This window comes from Lycorma delicatula, chromosome 11 (genome assembly GCF_047948215.1).
Source record: "Lycorma delicatula isolate Av1 chromosome 11, ASM4794821v1, whole genome shotgun sequence".
NCBI classification, from domain to species: domain Eukaryota; kingdom Metazoa; phylum Arthropoda; class Insecta; order Hemiptera; family Fulgoridae; genus Lycorma; species Lycorma delicatula.
This window is the reverse complement of record NC_134465.1, coordinates 23,942,206-23,963,606: the sequence shown is the minus strand read 5'-3', so window position 1 is coordinate 23,963,606 and position 21,401 is coordinate 23,942,206. Positions and strand designations below refer to the sequence as shown.

At 38.2% G+C, this 21,401-nt stretch overlaps 1 protein-coding gene across 6 annotated transcripts in view; it reads right to left on the bottom strand.

The window, feature by feature from the left end:
- Positions 1–21,401, bottom strand: part of LOC142332634 (uncharacterized) — a 323,090-nt gene that overhangs the window by 153,026 nt on the left and 148,663 nt on the right. For all 6 annotated transcript variants that reach the window (XM_075379243.1, XM_075379245.1, XM_075379240.1 and 3 more), the window contains 2 exons: positions 20,326–20,436; positions 16,006–16,128 (listed from right to left, as the gene is read on the bottom strand). In XM_075379243.1, coding sequence (XP_075235358.1) covers positions 16,006–16,128; positions 20,326–20,436 — 234 coding nt within the window. The remainder of the gene's footprint in view (positions 1–16,005; positions 16,129–20,325; positions 20,437–21,401) is intronic.

The window sequence follows — 21,401 nt, the reverse complement described above, 5'->3', positions numbered from 1 at the left end:
GGACTGGTTGGAGGTAGGCGCATTTGCAAATTGCAAAGGTTATATTGGGAAAACGTTTTATTCGATTTACGGCCCCCACTAGCGGGGGTTCCGCGCTGCCGGTATGGTTGCCCGTGCGACTGGTGGGGTGGCTTACTCCTGCTGGTGGCGGTCCCGGAATGTAACTTTGTAATGCCGTGCGAGACTCCATGATTGGACTGGGTTTTTTGCCAGGCTTCTCCGTTGACCGGAATGAGTGTTCGTTCCACTTGTTAGGTGACTTAATATATTGGAATTATGGGGTGGCGGTCTGAAGTTCTATTTTGCTTAAAAAATAGTTTTGATTGGTATGAATGTAGCGCTGATTTTTGTTTTACAACCGGTTCATTAACTGAGGCTTTCGCAGTCATCAACTCTGTTGTCATATTTAGTGAAACCGATGTGTGCGCGCTTCCGCAGTTTCGGTTAATTTTTTTACGTTATATGTGATGATGTCAGATTGAGACCAACAAAAGCGCAACAAATTTTATTTTTATTTTCCTGATGCAAATGTCTACCTAGTTGTTATTGATTAAGTATACAAAACTAAATGTACTCTTAATTAAAGTATTATTTATGTATTTCATGTTGTTAATGAATTCAAGGTTTAAAGTTATTCATTTATTTTACATTCTTAGTTAATTTAGAAAATTGTTTACATGGAATTACATATTGCATATACGCATTTATTTTTCTGTACCTTTGTTTCTCAATTACTTCGAGCTTATTACACTCTTATAACGTAAAATTCACCCTTATTACAATCCAGTATGTTTTTATATTTTTGTAATGTGTAAATTGCATCTGTTCAACTTTTAAATAATAAGAAAAAATATCAAAGAGAAATTACTTTACATGCTAGATAATTGTTTACGTTACTTAAATTAAGTTACTAAGACAAAACAAAAATTTAGCTGAATTTTATAAATTCCAAATACAAATCGCATGCGGTATGTGTCGGGATCTGAGAGAGTGAAAAATGTCGTACGATTGTGCTTTTCATTTACCGACTTTTGTCGTTTATTAACTTTTTTATGAGTTTTATTAGTGGTTTTGTGCTATTTTTTGTGTTTTCTTTTTTTTGGCGGGTTTTTTTTGAATTTGCTGGATTGTACCGTTTAAGGTAGCTTTCATAAAAGCTATTCTGGATATATATTATCAAATTAATGTTTTTGACTTTTTTATAATTCAATTTTTAAATTTGAATAATTTGAATTTATTTTATCGTTTTTCTAGTTGTTTGTGTATTGTTTGTCGTTAATTTATTTATTTTCCGTGTTATTTTGTAAGTATAGCATACGGTAGCTATGGTGCATTACATCGGATATAATGATGATTTATATTTATATTTCCTGTTTATGTTGGGCTTGTAGCATTTACCAACTCGAACAATTATGTTGTTATTGGCATAGATAAAGTTTTTATTTTTTTTCCTCAGCCTTTTCATACAGGGAAATTTTGGTGAAAAACTCCCTCACACATTCTAGATGTTTGTAATTATAAATGAGCGTGGTCCTAGTAGAGTGTCCCCAACTGTCAAATAGGAATTTACTCTAGTGGAAGGGTTGCGGTCTAAGAAAGACGCCAGCTGTCGTCCGTGATGTCCTTTTGAGTTACGGCGGCACTTAGAAAGCGTCGAGCTGCGATATGGATTGAGCGTTATTTATTGAGATATTTTATGTTCGTGGAATACCGGGAGGCTAGAGTTCCGGCATTGGCATTGGGTTGGCTGGAGGTAGGCGCATTTGCCTCATGCAACGGTTGTATTGCTAACATATTTATTCGATTTACGGCTCCCACTAGCTGGGGTCCGCGCTGCCGGGGTATGGTTGTCCGTGCGACTGGTGGGGTGGCTTAGTCCTGCTGGTGGCGGTCCCGGAATGTAACTTTGTAATGCCGTGCGAGACTCCTTGATTGGACTGGGTTTTTTACCAGGCTTCACCGCTGACCGGAATGAGTGTTCGTTCCCCTTGTTAGGTGACTTAATATTCGAATTATGTGGTGGCGGTCTAGTGTTGATTGGTATGTGTGTAGCACTGATTTGATTTACAACCGGTTCATTAACTGGGGCTTTCTCAGTCATCAACTCTGTTGTCAAATTTAGTGAAATCGGTGTGTGCGCGCTGCCTCAGTATCATATGATTTTAGGGAATCATTTTACTTTAAATGTGATGATGTCAGATTGAGGCCTACAGAAGGGCAACAAATTTTATATTTTTTTTACTCATGCAAATGTCAGCCTAGTTGTTATTGATAAAGTACACAAAACTAAATGCATTTTTAATTAAAGCATTATTTATGTATTTCATGTTGTTATTGAATTTTACTTTTAAAGTTGTTCATTAATTTTATATTCTTAATTAATTTAGAAAATTGTTTACATGGAATTACATATTGCATATATGTATTTCTTTTTATGTACCTTTGTTTCTCAATTACTTGGAGATTACACTCTTATAACGTAAAATTCACTCTTATTAAAAACCAGTAAAGCAACCCACTCAAGCTCCAGTGAAATGAGAATGATATGTAAATGAAATGTAGACTTGTACTGATTCAGGCCGATCATTCCTGAGACGTGTGGTTAATTCAACCCCAATCAATAAATTATACGGTTATACGCTTTCCAGTATGTAACAAGTGATGAAAAATTTAAGTTTTAGACTTCAAAATTATTCAGTTAAAATATTTCAAATTAAGTCCTTATCCAGTCGAGTGTGGATACTCTGTCTGAGAAGACGTGTATATTGAGCTCTAAGTTTAGTATAATTTTGGTTTGGTTTTTCGGATAATTTACTGATTTTGATATTCGGGACTCAATGTGGTATGGTTAACGGACACGATTGTTAATTTTTAAGAGATTTGGTTAAGGACTTACTTTTTTATTAAGGTTTTTAGTGAAATGGCTAAATAAGCGAAATAAGGAAACTTTTTAGTTATTTTTTAGTGGCACACAGTGTTTTTAGTGAAATAATGTGGTTGCTAATTAGTAAGGACATAAAAAGAGGTGAAAACAGAATATCTATAGTGAGTACAAACTGTGTTTTTACAGAAATAATTCCTTGTTTTGAGGTTATAATATAGCTCATAATAGTGAAATATTCCAAGTCGAATAGACAGGAGAGTACTAGCAGAATTCTAAGTTGTAAACAACAACAGAATATTTTTCAATAAAAGTCGTATAATATTATGAAATTATTCTAAGTCCTGAGAGACGATTAATAGGGCTTATAGTTTTTCCTCAGTAAATCCTTTTTTTTTTCCACTCTACTCCCCTGGGCCAGTCCGACTGGTTGGTATTGCGTCACCCAGGGAAGTGTCTGGTAAACTCTATCGAGCCTCCCCGCCTACCGGCTGAACGTCCGGCATGGCAGGTCGGCTCGCCGGTGTCAGCTCTTTTGAGTGATTTTCTGTTTGCCCATTTGTATAACCACGACATACCTCGAATAGCCGTAACGTGGCACCGGGTCTTTTCTTACTCTTCTTCTTCATCAGAACCTATCTAAACCCTTGGAGTCCTCAGTGGATCATTGAGAACGACACACCTCAGCGTGCCGTCTCTCACCACTGAGGCTGTCCACCCTACTTTATTCTACACTAGTAACCTAGTCGCCTTTCATCTATATCCTTGTCTGTTAATACTGCTACTATAAATTCCGTAAACTACTTCCAGTTTATTTCGCTCCTCAACATGTGCTGTAGGACCTCTGCTGGGCTCATACCTATTATGCCACGGTTCCTCCTTTTAATTGCCCCTTCTCGCAGCAGAAAAATGTGTGTTCTGCATTGTCAATTCTCTCACAGTACATACATTCTGGACCTGGCCTTCTTCCAACACACGATGGAGGTACTCATTGAAATTGCCATGACCTGTAAAAAACTGCGTGATATGATAATTTAACTCACCATGTTTCCTATCTAACCATAATGCCAGATCTGGAATCAGCTCCTTCGTGCGTCTGGCTGGTCCATCCTCCTGCCATCTATTTTGCCATCTATGTCTAAGTCTATCTTTTGCTTCATTTGCTTCGAGCCCTTGCGCCCTCTCGACTCTATTTAGGGCCATTAAGTTTATTGGTGGCACCCCAGACAACACGCACAACGCCTCATAGGAGACCGTCCTGTAAGCTGAAACAACCCTTAGCAACAGCCTCCTATGAGTACTAACCAGTCTGTTCAAATTTCTTTTAACCCTGACTGAGTGCCACCACACTGGTACTGCATATAACATCATGGATGTCACTGTGGACGCTATCGCCCTTCGCTTAGATGGTCTTGGATCTCTCTGCAAAGACATTATTATATTCAAATTCTTAGTCATCTGTTCACCTTTGGCACATATGTCTATTATATGCTGGGTGAACCGGCAATTCCTCTCATAAGTCACACCCAGGTATTTAATCTTTTCGACCTCTGTTATTTGTTGGTTTCCAATTTGGATGGCCGGACGGTCTAAAATCCTCTTCCCTGTGAACATAATATATTTAATTTTCTCTATTGCCAACTGGAGGCCCCTCACTTTTAACCAATTATCTATCGTCCGTAACGTGTTGTTAGCACTCTCTTGTACATCGACAGTTGTTTTACCCTTGATGAGTATCGCCAGGTCATCGGCATAGGCAATTACTTGTACCCCATCCTGATAGTGTAGTCTTAATATCCCATCGAAGGCCAGTATCCAGAGTAAGGGTCCCAGTACAGAGCCCTGTGGCACACCGCCATAAATATTCAAACGTAGGCACTCACTCTGCGTGTCCACCAAGCATTCTCTATTTGAGAGGTATTCCCCTATCTGCCTTCTTAAATAAGGACTGATACCTTTTTCCACTAATGCCCTATTTATTAATTCCCACTTGATAGAACCGAATGCATTTTTTACATCTAAAGCTATGAATAGGGGAATACGCCTCGTTCTCCACGTGCCGCTCCTAGTATCCTTAGCCCAGTCGATCACCTTTGTCGCCGCCTGTATCGTCGAACGACCCTTCATGAATCCAAACTGATTTCCACTAATGCCTATTCCTTCCTCAAGTTCCTTAAAGATTCGGCCTGCGAGTATCTTCTCCACTATCTTCGCCATGGTATTTAAAAGACTCAATGGTCTCTATAAAGGTTCTCCATTGTCATTTGTGCCTTTTGGTAGGAACACCACCCTAGATTCCTTCCAGATTCCTGGAAATGTCTTGTTTTCTAATCCATGGCTGTCAACATCAAGCATTTCATAAGGAATTCTCTTTATCAGCCCTTTAAGGAGTGCCGCTGGAATTCCGTCTGGACCCGGGCTCTTCCTATTACCTAGTTGTGCTACAGCCAAGTGCAGTTCAGAGAACGTGAAGCGTCTGGGTTCGCAATCTATAACATTTCCTGCAGTTTCTACTCTACCGAGGAATAGCTCATTAATTTGTTGTTCTACCTGCTCATTATTTAATACGGGTAGATGCCTTCCAAATCGCTTAGTGATTATTTTGTGTGCCTGTCCCCAGGGGTCTCCGTCTAACTCCTCGCAGAGTCTGTGCCATTGCTTTTTCTTAGACTTATGAATAGCTTTGTTTAAGGCCCGTCTGGTCTCTTTATAAGCCAGAGATGCCTTCTCGTACTCCTGTCCGCCTCGCATTCTTAGTCTCTGCTTCCTTCTTCTGCGCGATTGTAGTAGCCCCCTCAGTGTTTCAATCTCCATATTCCACCAATACACTGCGTGTCTATTAGCTCTTCTGTGAGCTACTCTGCCCATTTCTTTTCATATAACGTTAGTCAGGGCAACTGGTGTCAGATTCTCTATGTTGATAATCCTTTCGGCCGTTCTATCGATTATGATCTCGATCTGTTCCGTTGTAATACTACTATAGGGCATTTTCTCTCTAGCCACATAGTCTGAGCCTTTTATGGTAATCATAGTGGCATGATGGTCACTCGTTACATCGTGTAGTAATACTCGCCAGTCCCACTGTTCCCTACTCCATCTATCGTCTATGATTGTTAAGTCCAAGACTGACGAGTGTCCTCTCGCCTCATATGTAGGGGTGCCATCATTTACACAATGGCAGCTAACTGCCCCCATCATATCCGTAAGGATCTCACCTCTGCGATTGGTGTATGCGCTCCCTGCTGCAATCGCTTTACTATTGAACTCACCTAGAATAATGACTTTCTTCCTAGCGTTATTTACTACTCCCTGTATTATGTCTAGTCTTCTAGTAAATTCATGTATGTCACAGTTTTGAGACACATAGGCATCAACCGCTAGTGTTGAATACGACACCACCGCCAACATGCCTCCAGATCTGGACGTCAATCTTCATGCTATCCTGCCACTTACATCCATAATTGCCACGTCACCATTTGCATCCACCATCCAGCCTGATCTAGCAAAACAACGTTCTTGTTCGGCTCGTGATTATCAGTAAAACAGCCCTTTGCTCTATGACCAGTTCACTAACCAAATCATGAGACATGGTGCTTCTGTTTGCGTTAACCATTATCACCCTAAGCATTTAAGTGTTTTGAGCACCTCCAGCCACCGGTGCGGTGTTCTTGGCTCCCACAATCCAGGCAGCTACTATGCTCCCGTCATTCAGCAATCTTGTGGTCTCTCCCTCCACAATTGAAGCAGAGATCCATTCTGTCAGGGCCCTTGCACTCATGTTTACAATGTTCAGTATTCCAGCATCTGAAGCACTTTTCCTCTGATTCCCTAATATATGCCCGATAATTTACCCAGCCAATCCTCAACCTTTGTTCCACCAGCTTACAGGCAGCCCTATACGAGGTGATAACTGTAACATTTTGGGTCTCGGCGTACCCTTTTCTAATTGACAATATCTTGATGTCCTCATCAGTACCTACTCTTGCAGTAATTGCAGCAAAAATTTCTGTCTCAGTAGTGTCATATTCTTACATCCCTGATGTGAACTATTATGCGCCTTCCCGCTCTTGTACGCAGGTCAACATGCAAATCTGCCACCTTATCTCGTAGGATACTTGTAAACCCTGCAGCTTTCTGCACTCCCTGAATTCTCACATGGATTTCTTCATTCCTGCCCTTACGTAAGGAGATCGTTACTTACTGCAGACTCCATCGTTTTAAGTAAATCAGAATAGGATTTTCCAGCTGCTTTGATAACCACAGTACGACTGTCAACTGCCGGTGGTGTCGACTTTTTAATATGGGCTTGTCCAGGCTTGCCCTGTATAGCTTTATCTTCAACTGGGATCGTAAGTACTTTAACCACTACTTCCTCGTCTCTCCGCAAATAAGATATTAATTTTTTTCTATAATTTCCAATATTATTATTGGGGACGACAAAAACTAAATTACCAGCCTGAGGAATAATCTTCCTTAAAGCCCTCAATATAGCTCCCATTCTGCTCTTCTCAGTAGCATTACCATCATAGTAGATTTTGTATTTACTTTTCTTAATATCGTCAAAGTCTCCAAGAATTGGTTGTACATCTTTACGAATGTCGCCTACTTTGTATTTGGTAGTAATACCTTCTTTTTCATCCCCTTAACTTGATTTACTTAAATCACTAACAGTACAAGGGTCCATCACCTCAGAAGGAAACTCATTAATCATAAACTAATTTTGTTCCGCAAACTATTTGGGGCCACCTTTTGGGCAGTAGATCTATTATTTGCTCAGCTGTCAGCTCCTTAGTAAGAATTTGCTCCATCTCATCTTCCACAACTACAGGGTCCGTCTGAGAAGCCTGCGTAACAACTGATAAAGGGGACGAGACTTGCGTCAAGGCATTAAGCCCATCATATATGCCTTTGAGCTCCTGCTCATGTCTACTTATGTATTTTGAGAGACCCGGTCCCATATGCTGTCTCAACGCCACCATAGTTAACCCCAATTGGTAAACCAGATTGCTAAGGCTCTCCGGCGGTCCTTCTTTTTCTGAGGACCCCTGTCGGGGTCTATTTTTACATTTACCCTCCGTTTTCTTAGTAATGGTAACCTTTTGTAAGCTAGAGCTCCCTGAGATGATCCCTCTAAGGGGAATGATCCTCTTCGTCTCATATTAGCGGTGTTGGACTACGGGGACGATCCCGAGTCCAACAAGTACCCACTCCGGGATGGAAGCCCCAAAAGAAACTTTAGCGGTTGGGCTGAGGGGGGGTTGGTAAAATGTATTAACCCAAAAATAGAGACCAAAATTTGATGGGAGGGGGGAGGTAGGGGGTAAGAAACCTTTTGGGATGGATTTATAACTTGGGATGAGGGATGTAGGACGCCTGGTTCAGAAATTATTAAGGAACAAAGAATTCCCTAATAAAAACTAGTTTAAGAACTTTTAACAAAATTTCACTCGTATAACTACTAATATACGAAAAATTTCCTAAGTCCTTGGATTCCCTAGTATTAATTCCTAAGTCCCTGGTATTAGCCTGTCGAATAACTTAGAATAATTTGCAATTTTAAGCTCTATTATAACCTCAGAAAACTGTTAAAAAGTTATTGTACAATAAGTTTACTCACTTTTTATACACACTGGTAGTCTTTTCGTTATTGATAAACGTCACCAACACTTTAACACACTATAATATCTGGGATTTAGCGAGTAAAAAGCATGAAAATATTGATCTCACTAATGAGAACAAAAAACTATAAAAAAAAAACTTGATAAATCCGTAACCAAATAACTCAAAAATGATAGTCCGTATTACTTGTCCAATCCACTTAAAGTTCGAGTCCACCAAATCAATGTAAAAATCAAAAAAAAAAACAATCGAAAACAACAAAAAACGCGGAGCTCTAGAAAGACACGTCTATACACCGTGCAGTCCACAACTCGACTGCCTCAATAAATCCTGATCCATAAATCCTAGAACTATAAATCCAGGACATAAATCCGTCCCACAGACCTTCATACATACTGACCACCCCAAAAAAAAAAAAAATTATTATGATCTCAGATTTAGACACATACATTTTACCTCCCTCCCGACCACCACACCCAACATTTTCTGGGGCCCCTATTGTATCGTGTGGGTACTTGTTGAATACGGAATTGTCCACTGAGTACAGCTGTCAATCATGCGTCGCAAAGACTCTCTTCCAACGGAAGAAATGTCCGCTAAAAGTGCTGGCACCTCTAAAACTGTGGTAATAAAGAAAGTGAAGGAAAAACTAAGGGCAGGAAGCGATACAGACAAGATGCCTTGGAGGAAGAGGAGTCTATTCCAAATAATTTGGATAGTATCACCTATCTGCTGGGTATAGTAATGATGGCTTTAAAGCAGCATATGGGTCCCGGTCTCTCGAAATATATTGGAGAATATGAAGTGGAGTAAAAAAAGATATATATGGAATTAAATTATATGGATATATATGGAATATATATATCATCTTTAACAGAGATGTCACCTCCATTGAATGTGGTGACCCAGGCCACGCAGACTGAGGCCGTATAGACCACTGAACAGACAGATATATTAAATATGGAACTAACTGATGAGGAGTTGATTGAAAAATTTCCGCAGAGATGGTCCACATGGGCCATGGGAAGATGTAACTTGGTTTCCTTCCCTATTGATGGACATAAGGACTCGTATCAGTTCGTGGATATTACTAAGTCAAGGATAGCTATGAATGAACAAGTAAAATCTGGAATGATAGCACACGATATCTCTTCTACGATGGTAGATCTGGAGGAGGATGCAAGACAGAGAAATAAGTTTACTATATTTTATGCATCCGACAAGCAAATTGCCGGATGCGTTTTAAGAGCACTTAGAAGAGTATTCACTAGATCAACTGGCGCTATATACATTCTGCCAGGAAATATAATTAAAAAGATGTTGATTTATCTACATAGGACTAGTGATGTGTTGGTCTCTCTGATGGCCCCCAGGAGGGCTGACACAAGCCGAACGCGGTCACGGTCAGCTTCAAGACGTCGCTCCACGCCTCCCATTGAGGGAAGCAAAACAGTGGTTGTAAAGGTACAAGGCAAATCTTTTGCCGATCTTCTCAGAACTGTAAAAAATACTGTGACTAAGGAGGAGGCCGGCGAGGTCCTATCTCTTAATAAAGGCAAGAATGACGAGTTGGAGGTCCGTATTAAGGGGGCAGGCAGTGCTACAGAAATTGACGACCACGTTACGCGATAGAGCTGCTGAGTTGCAAATGGACATGAGGACCAAAGGCGACAGGTGTGCTGTCGTTCATATAAAGGATCTCGATTCGGACACGACAGAAAGAGACATTAATGATGCAATTGTTGCCGTGGTTGGTACGACTGAGACTTTTAGGTTTACGTCAGTAAGGCAGGCATATGGAGACACCCGTAATGCTACCGTAATTACAAATCACAGAATTGCGATAAGGCTGGTAGCTAACAGGCTTAAGATAGGTTGGGTCCACTGTAGGGCATACATTCGCACTGATAATGATGAGTGTCATAGATGCTGGTCTACAGGACATAAAAACTCAGACTGCAAAGGACCGGATTGGTCTGCCCTCTGTTTCAACTGCGGCGAGAAGGGACACATCATTAGGGACTGTAGAGAAGCTTTGAAGTGCCTGGACTGTGGCAGTAGAAATCACCGCACCGCAGGCGTGAGGTGCGGATCTGAAACCATTGCCTAGATTACTATTATCTAATGCCAATCGGAGCTATCTCTCCCATGATCTACAGGGGGTGATTGACACGGAGATTGAGGCTGACTTGGTGATTACTACTGAGCCTAACAGGAATGTCGCTGCTAGTCATGGCTGGATAGCGGACACCTTAAGGCGATGTGGCAATGATGAATTGCAGTAATAGATACGCTTGGCAGTTGCTTCGCCGTGATGAAGGAATTTTGTCAATTATACTCACTGAGTTTTTCTTAGTAACAGGTTACGTTAGTCCCAATATTGATCTCGAGGACTACGAGACATACATTGGCAAACTAATGAGTGTAATTATGCAGGCGGCCAAAAGAGTCATTTTAATGGGAGATTTCAATTTTTTCCTACATCCCTGGGCCGGACATCCACTCAAATATACACGGCTCAGTGATGTGTCCTTGTGACTCTTAGGGACCCTCCCCACCCACCGGCTGTACGACCGGCACGGCAGATCAGCCACCCCGGTTCCGGATCTTTTCTTATTGCTTCCCGCCTCTAATCCTCCGCACGTAAGGGAAGGTGCGGCTATGCCGTCCCCCCACCACCCACAGAGAACCAGTTCGCGGTCTTTAATCTTTTATGCCTGCCTCAAACCGGCGGCCCAATCATCAGCAAGCACTGAAGTAACCCCAGGAACCGACACCGCCGGCCGGGACTCGATCTTTTCTTTATTCCTTTCAAGCAACCCCAGAAGTCCCCACCCTATCGCCGGAAACCGCATACCTAAGCATACGGGCCCTCCGGGGTAGGACGGTCCTCCCTGCTCTATCTTCGCAGCTATCGTCTGCGATGCCTCTCCTCTTCCTCTTTAGATTTGAGGACGGTGCTCGAAAAATTGGAAAACAAATCCCAGTTGTTATTAGATTGCATTAGCCAGCTAACCAGGTTGTCAGGTATCAGGTTATTATGCCTTATTTCAAGTCTGAGACCCTCCCATCTATAGCAGTTGAATACGGTGTGTTCCGCGTCGTCGTCTTCCTGACAGTACGGACACTTTGACGTCTGCCTTTTCCCGACTCTATTAAGGTATTTCCCGAACGACCCATGTCTGTCATCAACTGAGTGGTGTGGAAATTTATTCCGCCTTTCTCCCTACCCAACAACTCTTTCAGATTGGGAATAAGTCTCCTTGTCCACTCTCCTGTTTGAGCGGATAGCCAAGCGGTTTGCCAGTTGCTATCGACTGTGTCTACTATCTAGGCTCTTGGCACACCTGCGGCCCTCATGCTTCGGCATTTTATCTGTAATTCAGAGGGAGGCGTTTCAGCTAAGACACATAACGCATCGTAAGAAATTGTTCTATATCCTGAGACAATTTGTATTAGTGCTACTCTGTGCACGCTCCTAACTTTGCGTTTATTGCGTTGTACATTCATTGCAGTGCCCCAGACTGGTGGCGCGTATAAGATAGATGACATCATTGCCGTTGTGATCAACCTTCTGACCACCAGTTTCGGTGCACAGTGGTTATTAAATAGACCTCTTGGAGCCTTAGTTGTAGGGGGAACCTTTTGACAAATCATATCTATGTGATAACCGTACTTTAGACTCTTATCTATGAATACGCCCAAGTATTTGACGTTACTGACTTCACGAACAATTTCCCCACTAATTTCTATATTTATTCCTCTGACCCATCTTCTACCAGACAGCAAAATGCATTTTGACTTAGCTCAGGCTACTTGGAGTTGGTTGTTATCTAACCATTCGTCTAATAGTTGTAAGGCCTGATTTGCCTTCATTTCAAGACAGTCCACTTCCATATCTTCCACCAGTACCGCCACGTCATCTGCATAGCAGACAATCCTTACTCCTTTCGGATAAGGAAATATTTCATCATAGAACAGCTAAACAGGCTTTTTCCGGTACCTGAATCGGATCCTCTGGAATAGGTGAATTGCAATGCCGGTCGTTTCCAGCAGCAAGAAGTTGCCTTTGCTGTGTCAAGACTTAAGAAAAAAAAGAGCCCAGGACCTGATGATACTCAAGGGACTATTTAAAAGGATCCCTTGGGAGATAACTGATGCGGCCAATTTTGGTGCCCAAAATAATATGTTTCCTAAGTGCTGGAAACCCTCGAGTACGGTGTTTCTACCAAAGAATACTGCTGGTTCTTCTGAGATTGGATACCGTCCGCTCTGCCTCATTAACGGAATGGGCAAAGTGGCAGTACGACTTATTACAAACAGGTTAATACAAGAACTGAATAACAGCGACGGACTGCATAAGAATCCGTATGGTTTTATTAAAGGAAAATCCGCCTTGGATGCCATGAACAAAAAAATTAAATGAGCTATTAAAGTAAAAAGCAGAACATGGCGGACCAGAAAGATACCGTTATTAAAAACTCTAGACATTAAGAACGCTTTCGGTTCCGTCAGATGGGCTAAGATTATAACAGCACTCAACAAAAGAAATGTAAGCGCTGGTCTTCGGAGACAGATTGCTGAGTATGTCTCAGACAGTTGGACAAGGGTAAACACGTGGGAGGGTACACTGAATTATCAAACACGGTGGTGTCCCTCAAGGATCAGTCCTGGGGCCATTTTTGTGGCTAATTGCTTTCGACGATGTACTGCGATTGCAGATGCCAGCCGGGACTGAGGTTGTCGCATACGCTGATGACTTAGCAATCATGGTCAACGCCAAGACTGAGCTAGAATTTGAGACCTCTGGAAATAGAGGACTTGAAACTGTATGCGACTGGCTCACTGAACATGGACTGGCATTATCTCTGGTCAAATGGGAGTACATAATGATTACGGGCAGAAGAAACATTCGAGACCTCGACTTGTGGATTGGAGAACATAGATTAAGAAGTGTAGCACATACTAAATATCTTGGCCTAATAATAGATAAGTCCTTAAACTTTGGTTTACACGTCGCTGAGAGGTGTAAATCTGCTGAAAAAACTCTCAAAACCATATTGATATTAATGACTGGACGTGAAGCACCACGATAATCTAAACGTATGGTTTTAGTCTCCGCATGCACCTCGCATTTATTGTATGCTACACTTGTTTGGTATAGAGCCATATTCACGCAAAAGAATGCTAAACTATTGAGGAGTCTACATAGACAGGCTGTATTTGGGGTGATGTTCGGACCCGCCCAATACCTTATGAGACGGCGTGCGTTCTGGCGTCCACAAAACCCATAGAACTCCAGGTTTTGGAACGCTGGCTTCACTTTCAGGGTTTGGAACGGGGTGATGCTTCTGAAGTATTTATGCAGGCATGGCAGCGTAGATGGAGTCAATATTTGGGGGCTATGTGGACAAAAAGATTGATTTCAGACATTAGCCAATGGGTCAAACGAAAGCATGGCGAGGTCAGCTACTATGTTTCTCAGATGTTGTCTGGACGTCGAAATTTCGAGCAATATTTATTCCGCTTTGGCAAAGGAAGCTCTCCACGTTGTTGGTACTGTGAACGCCATGACACAGCTGAGCATACAATATTTGAATGCGATAAATGGACAACACTTAGGTTTCGCACGGGAATACAGAACCTCACACCCGAGAAACTAATCAGCTTCATATTGAGTTCTAGAAAAAATTGGAATAATTTCAGGCAAAGTAAAGAAAACAAAAAGAAATATTCGACCGGGGGGGCTGACCTACCGTGCTGGACATACAGCCGTTGGGTGGGGAGGCATCCTTTGAGTAAAAGGACACTTTCTCGGGCTGCGTATACACTTAATTGGATAACCGGCCTGAGTGTGTAGGAAAAAAAAATCCTTATCCAGTGTTTCTACGATTTCCTTCTTTGTCGAAGGTTTCACTTGGGCTGGTTGGTTTAATTTTCCCTTATCACCCCATTGCGGAATGGAATAGAAATTCAGTTTATCATTGTTAGCAAGGGGACTTAATGAAGCAGTGTTAAAAAATATATTTAAATGATTGCATGGTACCGCAAACTTAAAATTTAAAAAAAACGATCCAAATAAATGGAAAAAACCATAACAAAAAATAAAATACTCGAGTTATATAATAATCTTGTACATACCACATAATATATATTTCAATAACTTCTGATATTATTTTTTTATTGTTATTGAATTATTAATTATTGTAAGACATTTTTTTTACCGTTTTTAAGTTAATAATTATTAATAAATCAATATTTTTAATTTAAAAAAAAGGTTCAAAAAAAAGAGATGAAGTCTGATTTGAACCGACGTTCCTTCCCCTTATAAGATCCAAATATTTTAATAATTAAGATTTTACTTGGCTATAACTTCGGATCCAATGAAAATAAGTACCACATGATATATCGTTGAAAAGCTCTAAACAAGGGCGTATCACTGCAGTGAAAAATATCCAAATCGTTTGGGCTTTTTTAGGAGACGATTGGTCGAGTCTATATAATCAAAAGGTGCACAACTAGATGTTACAACAATCCTTAATTCAAAATTTCAACCTCCTACAGCTAGTCGTTTTTGAGTTATGCGATATACATACGTAGATACGACACACCAATACTAGTCAAAATTGATTCAGAGATGGTCAAAAGAGATATTTTCGTTGAAATATGGAAATCGAAATCTTTCGCGATCACAATACTACCTTTACTTCGTAAAATTAAGGAAAATTATAAAAAAATTAGGTTAAACAGCAAAAAAAAGAACCTGATAATATGAGTAGATTTTTATCTACTTTAAAGACAAAAAATACTAGTATTAAACGATGAGATATAAAATTAATATTTTTATTTTAATATTTTCTCTATTATCAATTTCAAAATAAAGTTTTTGAGAAAATAATAAATATTTCATTTTACATGTAGGTGCTCTGATAGTAAATTTTATGAACATAACTTTTTACCCATCATTTACAAGTCATAAACATCGTATTATTTGTTGGAGAAAACTACGGGATTATCCTGAATTTTATCAATAAGTAAACCTAATTAGGCAGCAGGTACATTGTTAAAAGTTTGTCAACTGGTTTCTTTAATTTATCGTGTATAACATGATTTCGGTAGTTTTCCCTACAATCTTCATTTTAATATTTATTGGTTGTCAGCAATATATAGGTCAATAACGTTATATCCACTAATAATTTTGTATCTTTGAAAATTTTTTGTCATGTCTTTCTTTTAGTAAAAATTTTATACAGAATTTACTTGAAAAGTAAATTAAAAGTTCAAAGAATATAAATACATAAAAAAAAAGAAACACTATTTTTAAACATTTTCTGATATATATTGTTTTATTTTCTGTCTTCTAATTAAAATCTTTACTTTCCTTATGAATATATGTAGAACAGCTATATTTAGTGGGAAAGTATGACGATCATATAAAAAATGGGGTATCTGGATTTTTGCATATATTTACGTTTTAGGTACCAACAATTACGTTACGTACTTACCCAAATTTTAAACCCCTGAGTCCTTTCGTTGAAGGTGATTCGGTTAATGTTGCCGCATCGTCCGCTTGTTTATTAGGAGGATAATTAATAGAAAAATTGTTTACACCACTACTTGCCCGAGCACTGAAAAAAAAGTAAATATTTTCAGTACGTACTTTCCTTGTTACATCTTATAATTAAGTAAATGTAATAAGTTATCATGGCTACATAAGATGTATAAAATAAAGTTTCAAATGTTTAATTATAAAATGTGTGGGTTGCTAAAGTATAATGGGATTCAATATGCCAATATTGAATGCCATTATACGTTACACAGTGAGCTAAATTATTGGACCTTTCATTTCAATTATGATTGAATGCATATCTACTATTGAAATTAACATCAGCTGGTTGATTTAATGATAACAACAAGGTATCTTAATCTCAAAATAAAAAAAATATCAAAATAACGTAAATAAATGTAAAAAAAAAAATAAATAAACACTCATATCTTAAAACATAGTTGATATAAAAATCTGATGTGAACACCACTTGACTTCCTTATACGCTAAGAAATCAAGCTATGACTTTCCCTTGGCTGTAGGCAAATATGTTATTACAGCAACATCCGAAAAGTATATATATCGGTAAAGAAAAATATTTTGAAAATTGGTCTCATTTATATATTGTGCCGTAAGTATATATTGACCACTTTCGGGTGGTCGGAAGGTTTTAACGTCTTGGCTATTGAATGACTGTTTGCAATTACTATCGTCAAATCTAGTGATGTTATTTTTGTTTACTTATGTATTTTATTAATTTTTTGTTTATAGTTACAAGTAGCTATCGCTAGATTATATGTTTATTTCTTTATCGACTATTTATTATTTTCCTTTATTTATTAGATATTTTTACGAACTATGAAGTGTGTTGGCATACATTCGTTTGCTTATGATCTTTAAGATTACTTTTGTTATAGTATGATTTATTATGGGAGTTCTTTAACAACCCCTTATCATTTAAATGTTATCAAACGATTTCAATATGGTCCCAATTAAGGAGCCGTTTGTAAATATATTAGGTGAATGAGATATTTGGAGTTTCACAAACATCCATTGATATTCCATTGAAGAATCGACTAATACGTATTAGGCAGGTAATTTTGGGGTAGTAAACCACTTTATCTTCTTGAAGTATGTCATCGCAAGTGTAATTTTCATTCACCGACTCGGAGACCAAGGAAGCGGCTAACGAGAATGAGCATAACTCACCGCTCTATGTAGGCGCCGAGTCAGAGGCGGGGACAGCAGCCATATTCATTGCAGGGGCTGCACCAGCTGCCGCCTTGGAAAGGGGAAACAGATCCTTCTTGCGTGATTTTACGTGGTTTCTGTGGTTTTGCTTGTGAGACTACCTTAGAAGAACATCGCTTCAAAGCTTTTGTAGCGGGTTCCGAAACCTTCTTAAAAAGTTTAATCTATCCGACTACGTAACTGGACATTAACCTGATGTTTGTCTTCCTTATTGTTTTGTTCTGATATGCATTCATTTTACTCAATATCTGTCCTGGTAACTGTAACGTAGGCGGTCTCATTGCTTCCTTTTGAGAGAAAGGTTTCATTCTTTTGTCGATTATTCTATTTATTATTGTGGCTAACTTTAGAACAAGGTTAGTAAAATGTTGATCAGCAACAATACATGCGGTAGAAAAAGAACCGTTTCCTCATAGTATTCTGTTGTTACTCCAGATTTACGGATGCATACATTTTATTAGTGTAAAAATGGTTCAACTTCTGTAAAATTGTATCTTCCTGAAGAGTTACTTCACTTTGCCAACAGGACAATCTATTTATTTATTGGAATGAACGTTTTCCTTCGCAATTGACGGAGACAGGAGGATTATTATTTAGTTTCCTTTCATGAGAATTTTCCCTAAAAACGTGTTTGCGGTCTCTCACATCGTAAACCGCAGAGACTGCAAAATGCCGGCAATGATGTATCGTATTGGTTGCGGCACAAACGTTCGCACATCCAGACGGTCAATACCAGCGTGCATTATTGCGGTAGCGGCGGTCTATTAAAAGTGAGGTCATGAGGAGATTAAAAGTGAAGGTAGAACTTCACCATTGCTTCTCATGTTCAACTTTCGACACTCTATTGCTCACTGCTGTGATAACTCCCCAATTTCCAGCTCGTGACAGTTTAGAAGATCTCGGCAAATCGTAACAATCCTTCAGATATTGAAAAATTGTTGGTTTAAATGAATAGAATATTTTGGATAAGTACATATAAGGTTTCATATAACACTCCCGTTTTCTTTGTCAGGAGAACATTCAGAACGGCTCTCTAATAACGAGATATGCTAATTTTTACTAATACATTGAGGATTATTTCATTCCGTAATGGACTTCAGGAATAATTAACATTTAATTTTCAACAGTAATTTCAAATTTTTACTCATACACATTTTTATAACCTTGTTCATGTTATATTATATGATAGGAATTATACTCAGTGTATATAGTTTTTAACGATGGCTGCATTTATATATTTATAAGGTAATTTCAGGACAGAGTCTAAAGATTCCAATTTTGTAGTACTGTTTATTATTGACGTGTAATTATGGACCGATTGGAATTCGACGTGTTACCATAATTAAACCTATATATTTACTAAACTTTATAGGATGATTTATATAATAATAGCAAAGCTAGCAAACTAAAGAAGCATAAATATATGTGGAAATTGTTTGTAATAAATATAAATGGAAATTAGACACCTTATTCTAATTTTATCTATTAAAAAAGACATAGTTAAGTAAAATAATCAACAGTCAGAAATATATACCTCATAATAGTCTGTGAAAATTGCAAGGTGTCAGTTACAAAAAAAAAATTGTCGCAACAGTTTCACAATAATACTTAGATAAATTAAGAGAGAATATACCATTCAACAGTAGATATTTTACACGGAACAATCATTCGAATGGATATAAATTCAATTAAACCAACATAAGTGGTTGGCGATTGAAAATTTTGAACAGATCAGCTTATTTTCTCTGTTTCTATATTTATAATGTAAGCTGCTGAGCGCAAGTGATTGAACTATTATCAAGACACGGAATATCCATGATTTCTTACAGAATTAAATGTTAGTGGATGTTTTACATGATCTTTCAGTAATACTTATATGCTGAAAGAATCAAAAATTTTACTGATATCAAAGGCGAGCGCTGTTTGAACTAAATCTTTATCATTATATCTATAAAAACAAACTCGACTGAATAAAATATATGGAATTCGACATTATACAGTTCAAACAAACAATGATCTTTGTTTCATGATTGTATCAATACGGGGAGAAAATTAAGGACAACTAACTTACTGATTAAGTATAGAACATTAAATGTACTCATAATAAAAGTATTATTTATGTATTTCATGTTTATAATGAATTCTAGTTTTAAACTTATTAATTTATTTTACATTCTTAGTTAATTTAGAAAATTGTTTACGAAGAATTACATATTGCACATACGGATTTATTTTTCTGTACCTTTGTTTCTCAAAGATATAACCGTTACACGAGGGAAATGCGCCTACCTCCAACCAATCGAATGCCTATAGCGGAACCCTAGCCTCCCGGTATTCCACGAACATAAAATACCTCGATAATTATCGTTCATCCCATATAGCAGCTCGACGCATTCTCAGCGCCGCTGCCCCTCAAAAGGACAACAAGGACGACACCTGGCGTCTTTCATAGACCTCAGCCCTTCCACTAGAGTAAATTCCTATTCCACAGGTGGGAACACACTAGTAGGACCACGCTCATTCATAATTACAAACATCTAGAATGTGCGAGGGAATTTTTCACCAAACTTTCCCTTTATGAAACAGCTGAGGTAAAAATAAATGAAAACTTTGTCTATGCCAATAGCAACAAAATTGTTCAACACAGTATCTGCTACAAGCCCAATATAAATATAAATCAGCATTATATCCGATATAATGCACCATAGCTTCCGTGTGCTATACTTACAAAAATTAAATACAAACACGGAAAATAAATAAATTAACGACAAACAATAAACAAACCACTAGTAAAACGATAAAATAAATTAATTAAAAATAGTCAATTTGATCAAACAAATATTACAGACATTGAATATTAACTAATTAATATTTTTCCCGGCTGTCAGGAAGTAGTTTGGGGCGATGGCACCCACTGGAGCTATTCTAATGCATAGATGTATGACCGATTTCGATAGGGAGAAAAGGATAGATGCAATCAAAAAAGAACAAATCCATGATATAAAAAAATAAATGACATATTTCTTACGGTGCTTGTATCATTCCTGCATTTGGATTAAATGGATTTCTATTCTCCTTCACTTCTTGATTTGCAGGGGAATCTATGCGATTACTAACTCTTGAATAAAACGAGGTTTGTCTGAAAAATACAAATAAAACATTTAATTTGTAGATAATTTATTATAAATTTACAATTAAGTTAAACGAAAAAAATTTTCAGGAAACGTATTAATACGTATGTAGAAAATCTATTATCATACAATATGCAGTAATAAAGTGTAATGAAAATAACTTTTTTAACATTTTATTCCTGCATCATAATAGACATAATATTAGCAATACACCATAATCAATGGAATAATGCTGCCACCTTTTATAACAGATACAGTTTTATATGCAACAATAAAAGTACTTTCAGCAATTTCTAAGCCTTCTGCATTAAATGAGATATATTACACGAAAATTTTCAAACAATTATAGCAAATTTGAAGCTATTTTCTTTCCATTTATTAATTTTTCTTTACTGACCGAAATTGTTATTATTTATTATTTGTTACCTACGGATAATATTGTATGCGTGAAACTAATATTCATTCTAGTAAAAAGTAATCCCGTAAATTCCTCTGAACTCATTACATTAGGTATTCAGCAGTGTGTTAGAACTAACGTTCAGACCAACCGTTCAACTGCTAATCTGATGACCTCCAAATCTGGCTAAGCATCTGCCGATGGAGATTCTTCTCACATTACAGAAAAGCACTGCGATAATCAGGAAAACATGTAAGTGATTCATATTTTTCACTTAACTCTCGTAAAGGAGAATCGAATGGGGAAAAAACTCCAATGACAAGGTCTGATTGGCCTCTTACCATCTATTTAAATGTAATTCTTTCAACATGTTTCAATATGATGACTAGTACGTGAGAACTGAGGGTGCTAAATAAACTCTATCTATCTGTTTACCATTGTTTTATGTGACGAAACATTGAATTTTGTTGATATTGAAAGTAACCGTATCACTAGTCACTGATTGAATGTATTAGCTTTAATAATCGTTATATAAATGGCCGATACTAATGCCAATGAAATGAGAAAATCTCCTGA